The following is a 20,868-nucleotide window of genomic DNA, read 5'->3' on the forward strand; positions in this document are numbered from 1 at the left end:
AGAAACACAGAAACATGTATAGGAAACAACAGGAAACGACGATATTTGTCTGAATCCTTGCAGACCATAACTTCCTTCTGATTGTTTAGATGTGGTCATACACTGCACTATGCTTTGGAAACACCCATAGCCGTCTTGATTAACTGGATGACTTTTACTGATGGTCAGTGGTTTGTGTTGTTGCTTCAGTAATGCACAATTTTCAGTGTTTATTTGTTATCTTCTTGCAAACACACAGTTTTAGGTTTACAGTCTGTCTGCCTGTATGTCTGTCTGTCTGTCTCTCCTTCATGACCATTCAGCCCCGATATATATCCTGGCAACAAGCCAACGTTGTGAGATGTAGTTAATATACACAGCAGAGGTCTAGTACATAGCAGAATATACTGTGTATATAGCGTACATAGGGCACTTGAGGGAAAGTGACAGTGGCATTCTGTGTTAGATGCAACCAACTGGAAATGACTACAATGGCTGAAAACAATGGCAATAAAGTCATTGAAGGCAGCATTTACCACGAACTAACAGTAGTCAAACTCCCCGACTCGCTACCCAAGGTGGAAATAACAACAACCGTTGGTCTTGATGTGATGTCAAATTAAGTGTTTGGACTCAATTTAGCCATCACTGGCATTCTTGTCGGAGTCGATGCCTATATCAATGATACCATCACTCATTCCACGGAGAAGGACGAACACCTGAAGATCATCTTTTCCTTATTAAGGAGACCCACTGAAGCTAAATTTACTGTAAATGTATTGAAGTAGAAATGTGTAGAGGCATATCCACAATGTTTAGGTCAAGTCATATAGACCAAGATCAGTTACAGCTCGTTCAGACAAGGTCTAAATGTATTTCACAATTCCTCCCAAATATACAGACACGTTTAAGACTTCTTGGTGTGGCTTGTTACTACCACGAATTCCTCACATAAGGTGCTGTGGGAAAGGGAGCAATTTCTTTTGAGCAACAAATATCTGGCTGTGTTAGTCAAGTCAAGTCAAGTGTGTTAATTGAATCCTGTCTCGTTAATTAAAGTCAACTGTTTTACAAGAACAAACGTTCAGAGTAGATGCAGGACGATAAATGAGGATTATAGCACCTTGTGTTGTATCATTCAAGAAAAGTTGACACAAAGAAGCCGCAAATCCATTAAATATTCAAAAGAAAGCTGTGCAAAAATCAGAGTGCATTGTACAATTTACGACTTTATCATGACTATGTGTTTCAAATCACTATCAAATTGTATGATTCCCGATGTTTGCAGAAAGGTTAGCGTAAAATTGTATTAGCAGACTTGCCATAACTAAATACCTCCCCTTTGTTATGCTTCCGGCGAAGGATCGAGAAGCGATTCGATCATTGTGTTGGGGCGTAGATTTTTCTGGATTTCTCCAGAATTTTATGGCAATGGTTGTTGAGATTTACGGGGGACTACTACGCTTGTCTGTCTGCTGACATCGACGTTTGAGGCCTCGTCCACATTGATCTTTCAACAGCTGTCAACATTCGTTATAGCGTGCATCAGTTTACCAGAAATATCAAGACTTTGGTGAGTTTATACTTTAGATTTGTGCTCCAGTTATATTGTATTAGGAATCATATTACATTATAGACTTGTCTGTGTTCTACTTTGCTGGTTAAAGGGGTCTCAGGGGTCACAAAACACATTTGGGGCTCGTCCCGGATAGAATTCATTTGACATTTGAGACTTTTTGTTGAAAATGTATTTCAAATTTCTGCATTTTTGCAAACAAGGTAATTGTGAAACCAGCAAAATGGTGTTTAAACTTTGGAAGTTTCTAAGTCCCTACCCCTGAGGCAGTCGGTGACTTGCTTAAATCAGATTTCTGCACATTTCAAACTTGAGGCCAAACCTGCTATGAGGAAATTTCAGATTTTGAAAGTTGAGTTGGATCACTATATTGATGAGGGAGTATTTTGGACATGAAGTTTTGGAAATGGTTAAAGAAGAATGTTCGGACCAATTGGAAATGAAAAAAACCCTTCAATTAGAACTGAAATGGCTGGAAATAGACAGAAGATAGGGAATTGAGAAATGTGGGAGTGGAAAATGACAGAATGAAATTGGAAATTGACAGTGAGTGAGTGAGTTTAAATTGAAAGTCACGTTGGCAATATTTCAGCCATATCGTGACTAAAACAATAAATACTTTATAATTTTATTTGATAAAATCTGTCGCTAAAGGACAGTAAATCAACTAGTATATCACAGTTAAAACTAGCATGTAACTTAAAATTATATACTACTTAGGACATTACAAAACAAAAATGGGCTATAGATCACCAGCAACTGAAGGTAGGTCATAATACCAGGGACCAGGTAATTGACAGAGAAATTGAGCTGAAAAAGCTCGAAAATCCTTTTTCTCCCTCAAACACTTCTTCTTTCGACATTGCAAGACACGCCAGACCGGTACCCCCTTTCAGTGAGTAGAAGTAGATAAATATTTTCTACATTTTGAGGTGAGGTGAAATTGGGTTTTACGTCGTACCTGAGAATATTTCGCTCATATGACGTGTACGCATGCGTGTGTATGTGTATGTACGGCTGCTTGTACTAAACCAGACTGAAGCTGATTTTATAGTGCTAGCCCACTCAGATACCATACCGCAGTGAAGCATGAATACCCCACTCAGACACATTATACTGACTCCGAGCTGACCAGTCCTTGTTGTACCCATTAATGCCGAGCGCCAGGCAGGGACCAACAAGTACCATATTTTAACGTCTTTTGGTATGACGCGGTCGGGGATCGAACCCGCGACCTTCCGCTCTCCGGGCGGACTCTCTAACCACTACACCACGGAGGCGGTCTTCTACATTTTGAAGAAGTTGCTTAAAACCAGAAAACCTCAATTTTGATTTGGCCTAAGTGGCCTTGTCATTATGTAACCTTTGTTTTATTTTTGCTGGTTTATAGGGGACTCAAAGGACTTTTGTGTCATGATAATTTCTAAACCGTAACACTAGGCTACCCCATCGCCCCTATAGCTGTTAGAAGAAAGAAATCTGACTACCTGAAACATGAACCATCCCTCGAGGCATTTTTGAAAGTTGACGTTCTGAATCTTTCGGCATGAATCTAAATCAAACATCCTGTATTTCAACTCCCGGTGGGTAAAACAATTGAATGGAATTGGCGTCTGATTATTATTGAAAGATAACATATATTCGATATACAATAGCATCTACTCTTGAACAAGCAGTGTTCTTTGGAACTACGGTAGAACCCCTCTAATCCGACATTGCTCGGGAGAACTTGTTTGAGTGGCATTTTAGAAGTTGAGACGTACAATATGGAACAAGTTTTTATGGATAACAACTTCTTTATTTCGTGAGTGCGACGTTTCGATATAGATTCTTGTACCGTTGTCAAGCAAGAGCAAGAGCATTGCTCGGGAGGATTTAGAAACTCAATTCCAAAATTAAACCACCCACAGAGAAAATTAAACAAAAACAGTGAAATGTATGTTTCTATCAATGCCTCTTTATGAACAAATATCCTCTGATTACACAATGCCATTTAGAAAGTAGTCAAATGTAACATGCTATATTTAGCATTACACTTTCTTAGTAAAGTACAGATTCTAGTACATTTGTTGGGTTGAGTCCCATCCAGGATTCGAACCCACACCCTCAGCGTCAGGCACCTAATCGCCAGCACACAAAGTCAACCGCCTTACCCGTTCAGCCACCACGAGTAGTTTTGACTGATTGTAGAATCAGTACTTTACTAAGAATGTGTAATCCCAAATATAACATATGTTAAATATCCTCTGTGTAATAACAAATGTTAAAACTTTTAATGATATTTAATTACCTTTTCTCCCCTCAAACACTTCTTCTTTCGACATTTGCAAGACACGCCAGACCGGTACCCCCTTTCAGTGAGTAGAAGTAGATAAATATTTTCTACATTTTGAGGTGAGGTGAAATTGGGTTTTACGTCGTACCTGAGAATATTTCGCTCATATGACGTGTACGCATGCGTGTGTATGTGTATGTACGGCTGCTTGTACTAAACCAGACTGAAGCTGATTTTATAGTGCTAGCCCACTCAGATACCATACCGCAGTGAAGCATGAATACCCCACTCAGACACATTATACTGACTCCGAGCTGACCAGTCCTTGTTGTACCCATTAATGCCGAGCGCCAGGCAGGGACCAACAAGTACCATATTTTAACGTCTTTTGGTATGACGCGGTCGGGGATCGAACCCGCGACCTTCCGCTCTCCGGGCGGACTCTCTAACCACTACACCACGGAGGCGGTCTTCTACATTTTGAAGAAGTTGCTTAAAACCTCAAGTGGCCTAAGTGGCCTTGTTATATTTTGCTGGTTTATAGGGGACTCAAAGGACTTTTGTGTCATGATAATTTCTAAACCGTAACACTAGGCTACCCCATCGCCCCTATAGCTGTTAGAAGAAAGAAATCTGACTACCTGAAACATGAACCATCCCTCGAGGCATTTTTGAAAGTTGACGTTCTGAATCTTTCGGCATGAATCTAAATCAAACATCCTGTATTTCAACTCCCGGTGGGTAAAACAATTGAATGGAATTGGCGTCTGATTATTATTGAAAGATAACATATATTCGATATACAATAGCATCTACTCTTGAACAAGCAGTGTTCTTTGGAACTACGGTAGAACCCCTCTAATCCGACATTGCTCGGGAGAACTTGTTTGAGTGGCATTTTAGAAGTTGAGACGTACAATATGGAACAAGTTTTTATGGATAACAACTTCTTTATTTCGTGAGTGCGACGTTTCGATATAGATTCTTGTACCGTTGTCAAGCAAGAGCAAGAGCATTGCTCGGGAGGATTTAGAAACTCAATTCCAAAATTAAACCACCCACAGAGAAAATTAAACAAAAACAGTGAAATGTATGTTTCTATCAATGCCTCTTTATGAACAAATATCCTCTGATTACACAATGCCATTTAGAAAGTAGTCAAATGTAACATGCTATATTTAGCATTACACTTTCTTAGTAAAGTACATGGTCCCCATGGTCCCTAGTAGGGTGATCTACCTTCAGTTGTTGGCAATCTATAGCCTGTTTTTACACTGTCTTGTCATTTCTATTTAAAATGTTTAAGATTTAATTACTAGTTTTAAATGGATATCTGGGTACACTAGCAGTTTAACTGTTCTTCGTCAACAGCCTTTTATTTTCTAATTGTATTGATCTATAATATAATTATTAATTGTTCTCGTCCCGATATATTAACTAACTCACTCTAGTTCACATTGAAATTGCAACTAAGTTCTCTATACGAGTCCTTGCTTTTCGTAAACTCACTCACTCTAGTTCACATTAAGATTGCAACTAAGTTCTCTATACGAGTCCTTGCTTTGTAAACTCACTCACTCTAGTTCACATTAAGATTGCAACTAAGTTCTCTATACGAGTCCTTGCTTTGTAAACTCACTCACTCTAGTTCACATTAAGATTGCAACTAAGTTCTCGCATACTTGAGTCCTTGCTTTGTAAACTCACTCACTCTAGTTCACATTAAGATTGCAGCTAAGTTCTATATATACGAGTCCTTGCTTTGTAAACTCACTCACTCCAGTTCACATTAAGATTGCAACTAAGTTCTCTATACGAGTCCTTGCTTTGTAAACTCACTCACTCCAGTTCACATTAAGATTGCAACTAAGTTCTCTATACAAGTCCTTGCTTTGTAAACTCACTCACTCTAGTTCACATTAAGATTGCAACTTAGTTCTCTATACGAGTCCTTGCTTTGTAAACTCACTCACTCTAGTTCACATTGAGATTGCAACTAAGTTCTCTATACGAGTCCTTGCTTTGTAAACTCACTCACTTTAGTTCACATTAAGATTGCAGCTAAGTTCTCTATACGAGTCCTTGCTTTGTAAACTCACTCACTCTAGTTCACATTAAGATTGCAACTAAGTTCTCTATACGAGTCCTTGCTTTGTAAACTCACTCACTCTAGTTCACATTGAGATTGCAACTAAGTTCTCTATAACAGTCCTTGCTTTGTAAACTCACTCACTCCAGTTCACATTGAGATTGCAACTAAGTTCTCTATACGAGTCCTTGCTTTGTAAACTCACTGGGTTTCCGTGCGACTCCAGGTTAGGATTCTTCAGCAGCCATCTACGTATTACAAGGACACAGTAACAAACATGTTTGTAAATGTAAACGGTTTGGATCCTACCAGGAGCATTGCCGGTGTGATGTAACACCAGGTTATCTTGAAGAACAACGGAGCAGGTATTCCGAGCATCAGTTCAATGTCTGCACTCAGACGATCCACACCTGAAATTCAAATACACGCATAGGTAAAAAAGGTTAAATTATAAAAGGTGTTTGCATATAATATTTACGAACAGCATACTGGGATTGACTGATAAATCTCCTCAGTCTGTGAGGCCTTATCCCAAACATAACCTTTTAAGGCCTGATCGCCAGCATCAGTTCAATAGTCTTCTTCATCACGTGGTTTCTAACGGAATCAGCATCCAGCCCCAAACTTTGCGTTGGCATGAAAAATGAATAATTGGCGCTTCATCCTAGCATCGATCAAACGAATCTTACGAAGCATCATTAAAATAAATTAAAGTTGTCAGTCAAAACCATCGCATATCACGTAAGCTGCAGTTACAAATCACTGCATTTCTTTGGATTAGTGAAAGGGCTATGTCCATTTTGTTTACAAATGGTTTCAAACCATTAGATGCTTGATTGGCATTTTAGAAGATGCTATTTGATGACCCCGAAACGTTTTATCAAAGAATACAAAGAAGATGAAGTCAACAAAATTCTTTATGTTCATGGTTTCCACCATTGTAATGAGTTTATATTTTGCGACATATATCAACTAGATAGCAGACTAGAACATTCTGCCGATTGCTATCGTTTGTATCAAAAATATTCATCATGATAGTTTCAATATTATTTCCTTCACGTACCATATACCCAGCCGAGAATGATGCACTCCAGAAACCCGTAGAAGATTAGGAATATAACGACGAAGTACCAGTCAAGCAGCTGGAAAATATACATTCCACCCTGAAAAAACAGAGGCCATCTTCACATACTATTTTCAAACATTTGAAACGGCATTGTCCTGATTGTTTTAGGTTTGTCTTTTATTTAACACGGCACTCGGAGTGCAAGGACAGGTTACAGAGTATGGCCATCCAAAACTACTTGGTTGTCCATTACAACCTGTATTGCTGATTGCTTCAACAATCAGGTGTAACTCTATATGATATAACATAATTATCAGACTGAATGTGCTCTACTACAAACCTCAGTGGTGAATAGAAGCCCCAACAGAAAGGACAGAACACAGTAACCAAGAGTAACGACGACTCGCCATTTCAGCAGCCAGGGGAACTCATCCAAGATGGCCGATATCACGGTTTCCACCATAGAGAACTAGCGAACCGATGAAACATGCGTTAGAAAATGATGTTTGGTTCTCAACATTTTTGGTAATTATCTCATTTATTTAGGGTACAAATGCACTGTATAGGTAATGTGTTTTACACATTATAATAAATTACTCAAACGGATTTTCTATGCATTATACGCAGTTGTGAGAATGTCAATAGCAATGTTCAGTTTTAAGCTTAGATTCGGGATCAGAAACATGGTTTGCAATGTTTGTCCTCATCAAGATATATTGCACATGGGCTTGAAACTAAGAGTTTTGAGATTCTCAGATTCTCTCTGGTCTGTTCAGCTATTTTTCTACGTGAGTGAAATTTCAGTTCAAAGAATCAATATGGCCTCTAACTCTAAATGTACAGTCCTTGTCTAATGTTGTTGCTTTGGGAAACAGACACTTCCGGTTCCAAATCCTGTCAAGGGCGGTTACACCTTCAGGTAACCCATTTCTACTCTGATTATGTGGACCATTCATGTCCATATGTATTGAAACCTTTTGGATGTATGGCAGATATTTAATACTTGTGTATCTCTTTTTCATACTGTTAGCATTAATCTATCCATAACAATATACACAGAAGCAGTGCCTGTAGAAACAAACTAAATTGTTTCTCACCAGAGAATCAAGCCCCAACAAAATCAACATCACAAAGAAGATGAAACTCCACAGTTGCGGAAGCGGAAGTTGAGCCAAGACTTCTGGGTATATCACAAATCCAAGTCCTGGACCTTTAACAGATATAAAACAACGAAATTGCCCTCGGGATTAAGAACTGTTTGGGGTGTATGTCATATTGCAAAATAATTGTTTAGTTTAGCACATGTCTGCCGGCCAAAAGTGCCCCCCATAGTCAAGCAGAGATCCATAAAGCTGAGTTCAAATCTTTGACTGGTATCGACGAGCGGGAGTGTTAGCAGCTATGCTGGTGGATTTCACCAAATTTGTAACTGATGTGCTGCATGTTGTGCTCTTCCTCACTTGCCCCAGAGAAAACTTGAAAAGTGGGGATTAAAACAACTGACACTTACTCAGATTTATAGTTGGATACTGGTCTACTAATGAAAGCTAGCGAATAGCAATCGAACTATCGAATACATACACAATTCAAATGGAAATAGTCAATGAAATTGCAATGTTTATTAAGTGTTCATCGTAATTATTATTGTAATGATTAAAATTCGGCACATTTTCAATGGAGGCGGCAACAAAGTATTGGGTGCTTAATCGGAATCTTGCCGTCTACTAAACTTTCTTTCTTTGATTTCATTAAACATGTTGAGTGTTGTATGTGTGTTGTACATTTTATTAGAATTGTAACAGTGCGACTGTTTCTATTTAAAGTATGTACATGTCCCATGGTTTGGCTTCTCTCTGTGACTTTTTGAGTGTTGTACGTGTACAGTTTATTAGAATTGTAACTTGTTTGTACTCAATGCGGCTGTTTCTATTTGGAACGTGTATGCTCCATGGTTTGGCTGCTCTCTGTGACCTTTCTTGAATATGCCTGTTATACTTTCATGATCTATTAGAATTCATTGTTAGGTCGTAATTTCCTTGTGAAGTAATTCAGCACGTACCCGAGGACACCACATCGCTGATGGGGATGTTAGCCTCCTGCGCCATGAAGCCAAGGATGGAGAAGATCACCAGGCCTGCAAACAGGCTTGTTCCCTCACTCACGAACGTACAGATGACGGCATTTCTGCACAACAAAAAGTACTCGACGTTATAGAGAATAAATAAATGATAATTATGCACAAGTCAGATTAAGATGACATTACCAACTGAGGAAAAGGAATGACAAAGGAAAATATTCTAATTTGATTTGTATGAGGTAGTGGTGTGACGATTCATCGATACGCATCGATGCATCGATCCACGGCCAGCCGATACAGTCACCCGATACAAAGTTTTCCATTGTCGTATATCCCGATACGATACTTCAAATGAGTCACGATACATCGATGTTTAACATTGAATATTGCCGAATCGCGATATCTATGCTTTCTTATTTTCCCTTCATAAGTAAACTTTTTCTCGGAAATTCTTGTGTCAAGAACTGTGTCAAGCAGAGCGCTCGGAGTTATTACATTGTGCAAGGTTATCCTTACTGTGACAGCTGGTAAGTAAGTGTTTAATGTATTAGGGCTATGAAGTGTTCCCTGTTTAAGAAATATACTTGAGCATCCAGAGGCCTTACCATTGTAATCCTTTCATATGAATTATAGATAGCCTACTGGCGTAGATTGAATAGATTATCATCTCTTAAAAATCTTGAAGATTGGCTCTAATTCCTCGGAATCTCCATTGTATTAGTATTAGTATTAGACTACTGGAGTGTGCCATTGGAGGAAGCTCCCGACCATTTTTCTCAGGAGACATTTTTATCATCATCACTGGATATTTATTTCAGATGATTTTGATGTGCTTTTTAGGTGTTGCTGGAGAAGAGAGATTAGAGCTCACATGCACCCAGGTCAAGTCAGTTTGACATTCAATTGACTTTGTGGATGGTTTCCTAACTTCGGCGTAGGTTGAGTCACCTCTCAAGGAAATGTTGCTGGAAGGAGTAGCTGAAGCAATCAGCTTCCTTGCTCTTGACAAACTTTTAGTTTCTTTCAGTTTTGATGCGTTGAACATCTATTTCCAAATGCCAAACCAGACACTCTTTTGAGGATGCCACGAGTGGACCAGAACAATTTACACATCTTAGTTCAGATGAACATGTGTTATCATTGTGATCGTTGCCACTTTGTTCTGTACATGGCCACGTTTCTGGCAAATTAGGATTTGGAACATACAGGACAATTTGCATAGAAAAGGGCAGAGCTTGGCATGACCAGCCTATTGGTAGAAACGGGACCATTCTAAGACCCGTCCAAGTGAAGTAAGGGTAGAAGTGGTGTATTGGGCAAAGGAACGCTGTTCTTGGAACCAGTGCCCTCAACCACCAGAACCCCGTCCTCCACCGACACAAGGGCGCAACCTACCGCAGGTTGACCAAGTCGATCGCCAGCAGTGCGGTGCTGAGGCTATTATCATAACCCAACACTCACCACAAGGAGGTCGCTCTTCACGAGAGCCTTCACAAAGTAATCTGTTTCTCGGATATCGTCCACGTAGAACTAATGTGTCGGAAGTAAGACGTTTAGCGCAATAATCTGGCATTCAGGTATTGGTCATGTAGAAACAATGTGTCAGAAGTAAGGCTTTTCGAAGGGTTTCATGTTTTTTACTCTACGACTTCAATGATTACCTGAGACAGTTGGTGTTGAACCCGTTGTAGCTTGCCATGGTGATGATACCTCCCCATGCTGGGCCGAGCGAGTAGAACACCTGGAGACAGGCCTCCAGCCACACCTGCAGCAGAGCAGGGAGTTATTGTCACCACACAAGAGGACAGTATTTCCATAATTAAATAAACGTATCAAAGAACACTAAAGTGACTGTCAACAGGTGTGTAAATGCCATCATAATTTCCATGTATATTCTGGCGTGTGAAATAATTGAGCAATGATGTTCGTGGTCTAATTATACGAAGTCACTTTAAAACAGGAATCCCTTTAGTTGAGATGATGAAAGGAAAGTTGTATTTACCTGACAGTAATATATGGGCATATAAATGCATGACGTTTACAAAGGTGAGAATCGTTTTAAAAGACCCACGAGTATTGAAATTGGGAATATAATTGAGAAATCCGCTTCTGCTAATAGGTAACAGGTATGTTCAATGATGAAGCAATCTGTGTTGTTCTGATACAAAGGTAAACCATGTATTGTGAATGAAAATATTAGTCTTAGAAACGAACTTTAAATGGAGTGCAATGTAATCATGTTTGCTGAACAAATATTATCAGGTTATTCTGAGTGTGTTTCCAAGAAATCATAAGCACTTGATAATGTCCAGTCTGTTACAGCAATAGTAGATAATTTTACAAAACGCGTTGCGGAGGATAAAAATTGTTTTACTAAACTGGAGTATTCCGGCTACTCTTGGAACTTCCGATGTACTCTTGTCACGCAGTCTAAACGTAGCAACTTGCACAACGCTCCCCTCTTCCTAATCTTGACAGAATGAGGCTTTTGGTAACGCGGGAGTGTCATATAAGTGGGGTAAGGGACCGACTGAGTGAGTGATGTTGAGCGGTGAGTTAAAGCTGTAGTGACTGAGTGGGTATAGGTTAATGCAGCAAACAACAGATTAGCAGCACGCAAGCTCCTAATCAGACGGAATTCGATTAAGACTGTATAGAAATGACCATGTCATACTTGCCTGACGCATAATGACCACAGGACCCTTTATTAGAAAATAACTGATGCTGATGTAACAGTGAGCTTCAGTGTGTGTGTACCACCCACCTGTATTTCCAGCAGTTTGCTGAAGTCCGGAGTAAGGTAGAAAATGGCGCCAGAAGGTCCTCCAGGTAACGTCAAGCCTTTGACAAGCAGGATGGTGAGGATGATGTAGGGAAGTGTGGCAGTCACGTAGACAGCCTGCGATAGATGGAACATATCGCCAGGCTTATACTTTTAATACCTGCCCTTGTACATGCAAGAATCACCACTACACACAAAGCGACTCCTGCTGACACTCCTCGCTTCAGTAAACACTGTACGCGTATCAATAACCTACTTTGTTAATTAATCCTGAGGTTCAGCTATATTCTATAGGTCAAATGTAACCATTTTTAAGTTAAAAGGCTAAGTTAGTCAAAGACTGTTAACGACACAATTTTTAAGTTAAAATTCCTACAGAATCTGGTATATTCCTTTACAGCCGCACACAACACGTTCTGTGCAGCAGTCACAGCAGGCGCCATGACGTATCTCCGAGCTCTCTGTCGCCATTGAACCATTCTTTGACAGTTGAATTGGATGTGTAGTTGATAACAACCTGTCAGCACGTATACCATGCCCTTTTCAATTTCCTATCGAAACATGCCTCAACAAACGACCCTTGAGTTAAATCTGCGGCCGGCTCAAATGAACCCCTAGGGTAAAACATAATCATGCGTCTACATGCTTAACCCACGCGTAAGTCAATGTTTCAACCAAGCTTACGTCAATTTTTAAACGAAGCCAATGTCGGTTCTTAAACCAATCTTAAGTCAATGTTTCAAGCAAGCTTACGTCAATTTTTAAACGAAGCGAATGCAGGTTCTTAAACCAATCTTAAGTCAGTGTTGAAACCACGCTTCAGTCAATGTTAAAACCAAGTCTAAGTCAAAGTGTAAACGAAGGTAAAGTCAATGTTTAGTACAGGGCGTCAGCTCACCATCCCGACCGACCTGACTCCCTTTACAATGCATCCGAAGATGAGTATCCAGGATGCCAAGAGACACAGCGCCAGTTCCCACTTGATGCTGCCCAGCCGCTCCAGACCCCCACTGATACCGAGGACTTTATACCTGGAAACACATCAGGTGAGTTGGGTTAACATGACCGCCATCCCCACAGAGAGAGAGAGAGAGAGAGAGGAGAGAGAGAGAGAGAGAGAGACCGAGATCCCCAGAGAGAGAGAGAGAGAGAGAGAGAGAGAGAGAGAGAGAGAGAGAGAGAGAGAGAGAGAGAGAGAGAGAGAGAGAGAGAGGAGACAGAGAGAGACAGAGACAGAGACAGAGACAGAGACAGAGAGAGAGAGAGAGAGAGAGAGAGAGAGAGAGAGAGAGAGAGGATCTTGAGCAGAGAGGAGATATTGGCCATAGAAGACCTTGACAGCAGAATTACAACAGTTCGTCCTAAGGAACAGCCTTGTTCCCAAAGATATACCCCTCAGAGGAAGCTGCTTCGGACACATTTCACAGCTGTGTCAGATGATGGGTTGGCCGCTATCATTGGGCTCAATCACCCTGTCCTTGCAGAGCCCAGTGTGCCTCATTCCTTGGCCCTTGGTATCTTTATGCTAAGACGTTACCTCCGATATGGTCAGAACCCATTTTCAGAACTTTGGGACCGTCCTGCCACTGACCTGTCCATCGCCTACCGTGCACGCCACACAGTAACTAGAGCTTCCTAAGATGCCAACACCACTACCTCCACAATCAACACATTCAAGGCACAGGCCACCAACACCACTACCTCCACAATCAACACAATCAAGGCACAGGCCACCAACACCACTACCTCCACAATCGGCACAATCAAGGCACAGGCCACCAACACCACTACCTCCACAATCAACACAATCAAGGCACAGGCCACCAACTCCAGAGGGACTTAAGAGGGGTTTTAGTGAGTGAGTGAGTGAGTGAGTTAGGATTTAAAGTCACATCGGCAATATTTCAGCCATATCGTGACTAAAACTAGTTCTAAATTTGTAATACATACATATAATATATATAACCCTGTCAACGAAGGACAGTAAAACAACTAGATTATCACAGATTGAGTTAAAACTAGCTAACATATATCTTTAAAAGTAGAAAATTATTTCTGGAAAATACAATGTAAAGTTGGGCTATAGATCGCCAACAACTGAAGGTAGATAACCATACTAGGGACCATGGGGACTTACAGTAACTTTGCTACCTACATGGACCCTAGCTGGATTTACACCATCCCTTCAGCCATTGGCGTTTATACCGAGAATTAAAATGACAAACATACTACGATTAAAACACCTGGTATACTTAAATTTACTTGAAATGTTTTGGGACTTACGTACCCTCTCAGGAGGACAATAATTTTACAATACTTCAACCCCCTTTGAGGGTACAGCCACTAACAATCTAAGTTACTAATCAAATCGACCAATAATTAAAATACATATATGTACAGAACATATTATTCAAAATTCATTCATTAAGTCAATTTCTTTTAAAAAGCCAATAATTAAATGAAAATTAACAGTGTTAAAAAGATCCTTAACTGTTTTCACATTGAAGTATTTATCCCTTATGATGGAGAATTCAACACAGTCAAGCAGGACATGCTTGACCGTGGTTCTCTCATCACAAGGGATACAAAACGGAGGATCCTCACCTTTCAATAGGTATGCATGAATCTATCTAGTGTGGCCAATACGACATCGTCGCATGATGACCTCTTCAAATCTGGACTGACAACCCAAGTAAGTGTAACCGATATAGGGTTTTATTTCATATAATTTATTGATACCTACTTGGGTGTCCCACTTCTTCTGCATCAGATCACGGATGTAAGTTCTAATGCTAGCTTTGTAATCAGAGTATGGGATCAGAAGTGGTGTCACAGATTTGTTGAGTGCTGCCTTAGCAGCAAGATCGGCCATTGTGTTCCCAGAAATGCCAACGTGGCTGGGTAACCAACAAAAGACGATGTCGCATTGGCCAGTAGCAAGGTCATTATACAATTCAATAATTTCTAATAAAAGTGGATGGTTACAAGAAAGATTTTTAATAGCCTGAAGGCAAGAAAGAGAGTCAGAAAAGATTATGTATTGTTTGTGTTTAGGATGTCTTTGAGTATATTTCAGAGCTGTTAAGATTGCGTTTGCTTCTGCTGTAAATATAGAGCTGTGATCCGGTATTCTAGAAGATATTGTTCGGGAACCAATGACAGTGGCACATGCCACCGCGCCACCGTCCTTGGACCCATCTGTAAATAAGGATTTGTATGTATTATATTTCAGTTTTAATTGATTATATTCTTGTTTATATTGTAAGTCATTTGTTTCTGATTTAGTAACGCACCCTTTCACCTCTACGTTTGCTGCATTCAATTTCTTAGTTCCCTTATTTTTTGTCGATAGTATATATCTACAATCGCAAGATGCTTCAACCCTTACACACATGGGTACAATGTGTGAAGCCCATTTCAGGTGTTTTTGCTGGAATATTGCTAAAAGCGGCGTAATACTAAACTCACTCACTCATTCATTCAACCCCAACGATTCTGAAACGTTTTGGCAACCCCATGAAAAACGTTTCCAAAACGATTTTAGAAGGTTTCTCGCCAACGTTTTGTCAAAACATTTTTAAAACATAAAATTTAGAAAAAACCCCACAAAATTATGTTTTCAAAGCATAAGGTTGAGGATTTTCTTGTTTAGACGTATGACTAAAATTAACCATGAGTTATGTGGGAATTTTCTCATGCCTTGGTGAAGTCAACTGTCATAGTGAGTTAATATTTATCGTCACACCACCTGTTAGATCCTCCCTTTGCTACACTCACTGATACCAGAGTGGGGAGCAGGTCCAGAAGAGAGGGAGGAATGTAGTGATCAGTGCTTCCGAGTATGATTGAGGCACGTGACAGGGCTTACCCGCCAATTCTGACAGGTAACAGGAGGGAGATCGAGACAGACAAGCAAAGCGATCGGACTTACTTAGCCTGATGAACCTGAAGTCAGATCTCCCCATTCACCAGCTTACGTCTTTCCTTGCACTAGGCTTTCACAACATCAGTAGTATATTTACATGCAATCATGCTATAGTTACCTTATTAATTTTGCAAAGTATATGATGTACGCGTTAACAATATTTTGATTTGTATGCTAAATGAACTATCATGCTCTGGGTTTATTTTTCTTATTTTATGCGGTGTTATTGTGTATTTCAGGGTGTGAGACAGAGACACACAACTAATTAGTCAGTCATCACTCGAATTACACCCGTATCCCTGTTGTCACATTTTAGAAAGATGAACACAAAGCGGCTACAAATATATCGTCGTACTTCAAATGTAAGTCTGTAACTCGGAGGAAATAATAATAAGTAATTTGTAATAACTTAAGAAACATTAATGTACGTCTGTAAGTGAAAACATGCAAGTGAAAGGAAACAGCCAAATAAAACCTATATCTGCTTCTGCTTCTGCTTACTGCCAGAACTCCTCTGCCGCTGTGTGGGCCAGGCTGTCATTGGTTCCCCACCTGTGACTGACGGTAGTGTTGATGCACTCTGTTAGTGTCGAGTTACCATCAGTCCCTGTAGAGTTGCTGACTGAATACAAAGAAAGACGAGCTTCTATATTATTTTTGATGTCAGGTTTTGTTTCATCTGGAAAGTTGCCGATATGCAGCTTTCGCACTACTAACACACAAATAATAATCAATACTGCATAATAATACGTTGATTTATTGAGCACACCAAATCACAATGATGATGTGCTCTGTACGGTATCAGTGTGAGTGAGTGAGTTATAATTTAAAGTCACATTGGCAGTATTTCAGATATATCTTGCTATGAAAGTTGTCAATTTGAAAATGTATACATGAAATAAAAACAAGCTTATATAGCTGTGTGTGCAGGACATTAAAAGAACTAGAATATCACAGCAGGACATTAAAAGAACTAGAATATCACAGTTAGAGAAAACTAGCCTGCGACTTAAAAGTATATACTAATTATGACATTACTATATATATATATATATAACATATTCTAAGATTACAAAAGTGGAGAGTTTAATTTAGTTTGAATGTTTTGGAACTTACGTACCCTCTGGGGAGGACACTAATTTTACAATACTCTAACCCCCTTTGAGGATACAGCCACTGCCACTAACAATCTGAGTTACTAATTTAAACTTCCAATAATAAAATATTTATCTATTTACAAATCATTTAACAAATCTACTTCTTTTAAAAATTCAATAACTAAATGAGAACTGATATCATTAAAATGATCCTTCATAGTTCGTGATTTGAAATAGTTATCCCTTATGATGGAGAATTCAATATAATCTAGCTCCACGTGCTTGACCGTGATTCTTTCATTACAAGGGATCAAAATGGAGGATCCTCACCTTTTAACAGGTATTCATGAGTACGACATGATGGCCAAATCTGGACTGACAACCCAAGTAGGTATAACTAATATAGGGTTGTATTGCATATTATATATTGATATCTACTTGAGTATCCCACTTCTTCTGCATCAGATCACGGATGTAAGTTCTAATGCTAGCTTTGTAATCAGAGTATGGAATAAGAAGTGTTGTCACGGATATTTTTAAATGTTGTGAGTGTTAGGTCAACTTGTGGCCTCACTAACTGTAACTCTTGTAACCATTAAACAATACTAAAGCGTACTAAATCCCATTTTTATAATTAGGAAATTACAATATAAAAATGGGCTTCAGATTGCCAACAACTGAAGGGAGATCACCATACTAGGGATCATGGGGACCTACAGTATTTTGGCTACCTGCATGGACCCTAGCTGGATTTACACCATCCCTTCAGTCGCTGGCAATATTGAGGAATTGTAGCCAAAATTAAAATATTCTACGTTTAAAACCAGTGGTAGATAAGATATACCTTGAATGATAGGGACTTACAGTACCCCATCAGAGGGAATTTTCTTTTTACAGTACTTCAAGCCCCTTCAAGGATACAGTCACTAACCATCTTAGTTATAAATTTTTCTACCACTTTTATAAAATCTGTTATTATATATCAATTTCTTTTTAAAAAAAAACCCAATAAACAAAAGTGAACTTACATTAAAAAGATCCTTCATTGGTGAAACTTTGAAATAGTTATCCCTTGTGATCGAAAATTCAATACAGTCAAGCAGGACAGGCGGAACAAGAGAAGATTCCTTGCTGTATAAATCCTAATACAGGGGATTGAAGACACAGTTGAATCGAGAGTTAGATTCGTAAGATATAATTTTGTAATATATTTGAAAGATAATTTCATACGGCGTTGTGTAAGAGATGGCTCATCGGCCTCGACGAAGAGACTGTCAACAGGAGCAGTTCTGAAGGACCCAAGACAAAGTCTGAGATCTTGGTGGTGGATAAAATCTAATAGTTTTAGGTTGCTGTTACAGACTCCACCATATACGCTGGAGACATAATCAAGCTTCGAGCGGACCAGTGATCTATATAGGTGAAGGAGTACGGTATCAGAAAGATTAAGGCTGGAAGTTTTAGTATTGACTGAACAAATGTACCAACAGGTTGTATGCCGAACGTACGTCACCGGCAATGAAGAAACACTACATGTTGCCTTGGAGAGCACCATCGATTGTAATACTTTGCTGAAATATTTGCACATGTGAATTTCTGCGATTGTGGATGCTTTTTGGTCAGTTGAAGCGATATGACGTAACTCTTCTTCATTGGCGAGAACAATACGTTACGTTTCCATATTTATAATGACGTAACAGCTGGGCAAAATTCAGTCACAATTTGTTTGTGACATTTCCAAATGAGTTTTCATTCATTTGCATTTTCATAGTAAAGGCGTGTGATATATTGAAGAGTATAAGTTTTAGTAATCCTTAACTTGACAAACAAATACAAATCTGATGAACTGTTCGGGCCTCTAGGAAAAGCATAAATATTTTGTTGCTGGTGTCCTCCCGAGAGACACTAATCCTTCGAAAAGGTCTTGTTTCTCTCGCTCTCTTTTAAAACACACAAGATACAGTTGGCTGAATAACCGGACAGAACTTAATATGTGCACTGTTGTCGTTTTCTTTTGCTCTGCTATCCTCTTATTATCTTAAGGGATACTCTGAATCTGAATGATAAATTCCAGGTACAAGTAAAATACCCCCAGTAGAAACCGCTTAAGTCTCAAGTCCTAACGGTACACAATTCCAAAGCCTGCATAGTTGTGACATTAGTGGGCGTGGTTAGCCGTGTGACCACTGGCAATTAGTGTATGTGGCAAGGTTATCATACATTTACTCAGTGCGTATCTGAATAGGAAGTGGATGTTCTTTGTAAACACATGAACCACCCTTTCGTCTTCTATTTAGAATCCACTACTGAATGAGTGATATATCCTAACTTCAGTTCGCTTTCTTCTTATATTTTGACATAACTTCCTACTTCCAGTGCGTGTATTCACTGACAACGCCATGGGCACTCTGCAACAAGCTTGTGGAAATACATCGTACCTTCAGTTCGCCCTTGGGACATGACTTGCAGGCTTCTCACACAGTTGTCAGTGTTCCACGAGTTGCCACACTCCGTCCAGGGAAGGACATCTCGACATGAGAAGACGGTGTAGTACAGTGCCCACGCGCAGATGGTGGTGTAGTACACGACGGTGCCGGCAGACATTATCAGCATCCCGATCCCAACACCTGATGTAGAAGAATCAGTCTGAAGCTAGTCTGATTACAAATGCATGCCAGCTCAACCACCAATGAAGTGGTCAGTGCAATGGCGTCATCAAGCAGTAGGGGACACATATACTATAAACGTCCACAAATCAGACACGAACTGTTAATGTTCGTTCGACCTAACCATACCTTTCATTAGGGGACACAGGCTCCAGACGTGGGTTGCACTCTTTCCAGAAAACTGCCCCACTGCGACCTCCAGGAAGAACAGAGGAAGGCCACACAGGACCAGACACACAATGAATGGGATGAGGAAGGCTCCTGGAACAGAGACGCGAATGGAAGCTGTGTTCGTTTGTGTGTGGATTTAGTTCCTAGCATTATTGCTTCAATGTCATTTGTGGAATACACTAAACACAACCATTACACCCATAAACAGCGATCACTTCAGCCACTTAGCTAAACACTAAACCTTGTACTCCGTGTACGTAAACGGAATAGAGAGATACAGGATATCAACCAACTCTCAACATCTCGTTGTCAACGTTACAATCATTTAGAAATATATTTACATATTAATCGAAGGATTTTTTGCATATCATCATGAAATTGCTCCGTGAGTGAGGTCATAAAGATAAACAAAAGTTCTCTTCAAAGTAAATACCTCCTCCGTTTCTATTGCAGATATAGGGAAAGCGCCACAGGTTTCCAAGGCCAACACAGTATCCGATCACAGACAAGAGGTAGTCGATCTGTGAACCCCATGTTCCTCGCGCTGATGACTTTTGTACTTTCTCGGAGTCGCTGCTGTCGAACGATTCAGACAAGACGATCACCTCCGCATCTTCCTCCCCCTTGTCGCTTCCAGAATCCATCACTGAAATACATATACATGTTTCTTTCTTTCAAGTCACTATTGAATGAACGGCTGCACATGAGGCCCAATTATCTCATCCCTGTATCGCATACCTATCAGATTGCCACTGACAATGACACGTTGTGTCCGATCATGAGATGTGATACCCATACTGGTACGCAGTGGAAAATTAAACTAAAATATCTTTGGTGTGCAGTGGAAGTTAAATTAAACTACAAAAATGTTCACTTACCTTTCAATCAACTAAATGTGAAATCCCCTTATAATCAACTAAACGTGAAATCCCCTTTTTAACGCAATGACAAATGTGAAATAAACTAATAAATAATGAAGTTTAAACTTAATATGAGGAAACTGTCTATCTAGCAACTGTCAAACTGTTAATGTATAATTCTCTCGACAATGTGTATTTCTGTTTCTAATTAATCTGTACCTTTCTTCCTAGTTCAACATCAATCACGTGGGAAAAGTTACCCATTAAGAACCGTCACTAGCGCCTAAAACTGAAAGTTTTAACAT

The 20,868-nt window shown here is 39.7% G+C and overlaps 1 protein-coding gene across 1 annotated transcript; it reads right to left on the reverse strand.

Moving 5' to 3' along the window:
* Positions 1 to 6,174: 6,174 nt before the first annotated feature.
* Positions 6,175 to 20,350, reverse strand: LOC124253827 (sodium- and chloride-dependent glycine transporter 1-like). The gene is made up of 12 exons (XM_046687673.1): positions 20,137 to 20,350; positions 19,662 to 19,793; positions 19,305 to 19,493; positions 16,271 to 16,391; positions 12,743 to 12,875; positions 11,827 to 11,961; positions 10,724 to 10,827; positions 9,045 to 9,169; positions 8,083 to 8,195; positions 7,326 to 7,454; positions 6,983 to 7,082; positions 6,175 to 6,329 (listed from the first exon to the last, which is right to left on the reverse strand). The coding sequence occupies exons 1-12, from the start codon at positions 20,345 to 20,347 to the stop codon at positions 6,175 to 6,177; spliced, it is 1,647 nt and encodes a 548-aa protein (XP_046543629.1). The 5' UTR covers positions 20,348 to 20,350.
* Positions 20,351 to 20,868: the final 518 nt, after the last annotated feature.

The sequence above is a fragment of the Haliotis rubra genome, unplaced genomic scaffold (genome assembly GCF_003918875.1).
Source record: "Haliotis rubra isolate DU_JTF1 unplaced genomic scaffold, ASM391887v1 Scf555, whole genome shotgun sequence".
Lineage (NCBI taxonomy): Eukaryota > Metazoa > Mollusca > Gastropoda > Lepetellida > Haliotidae > Haliotis > Haliotis rubra.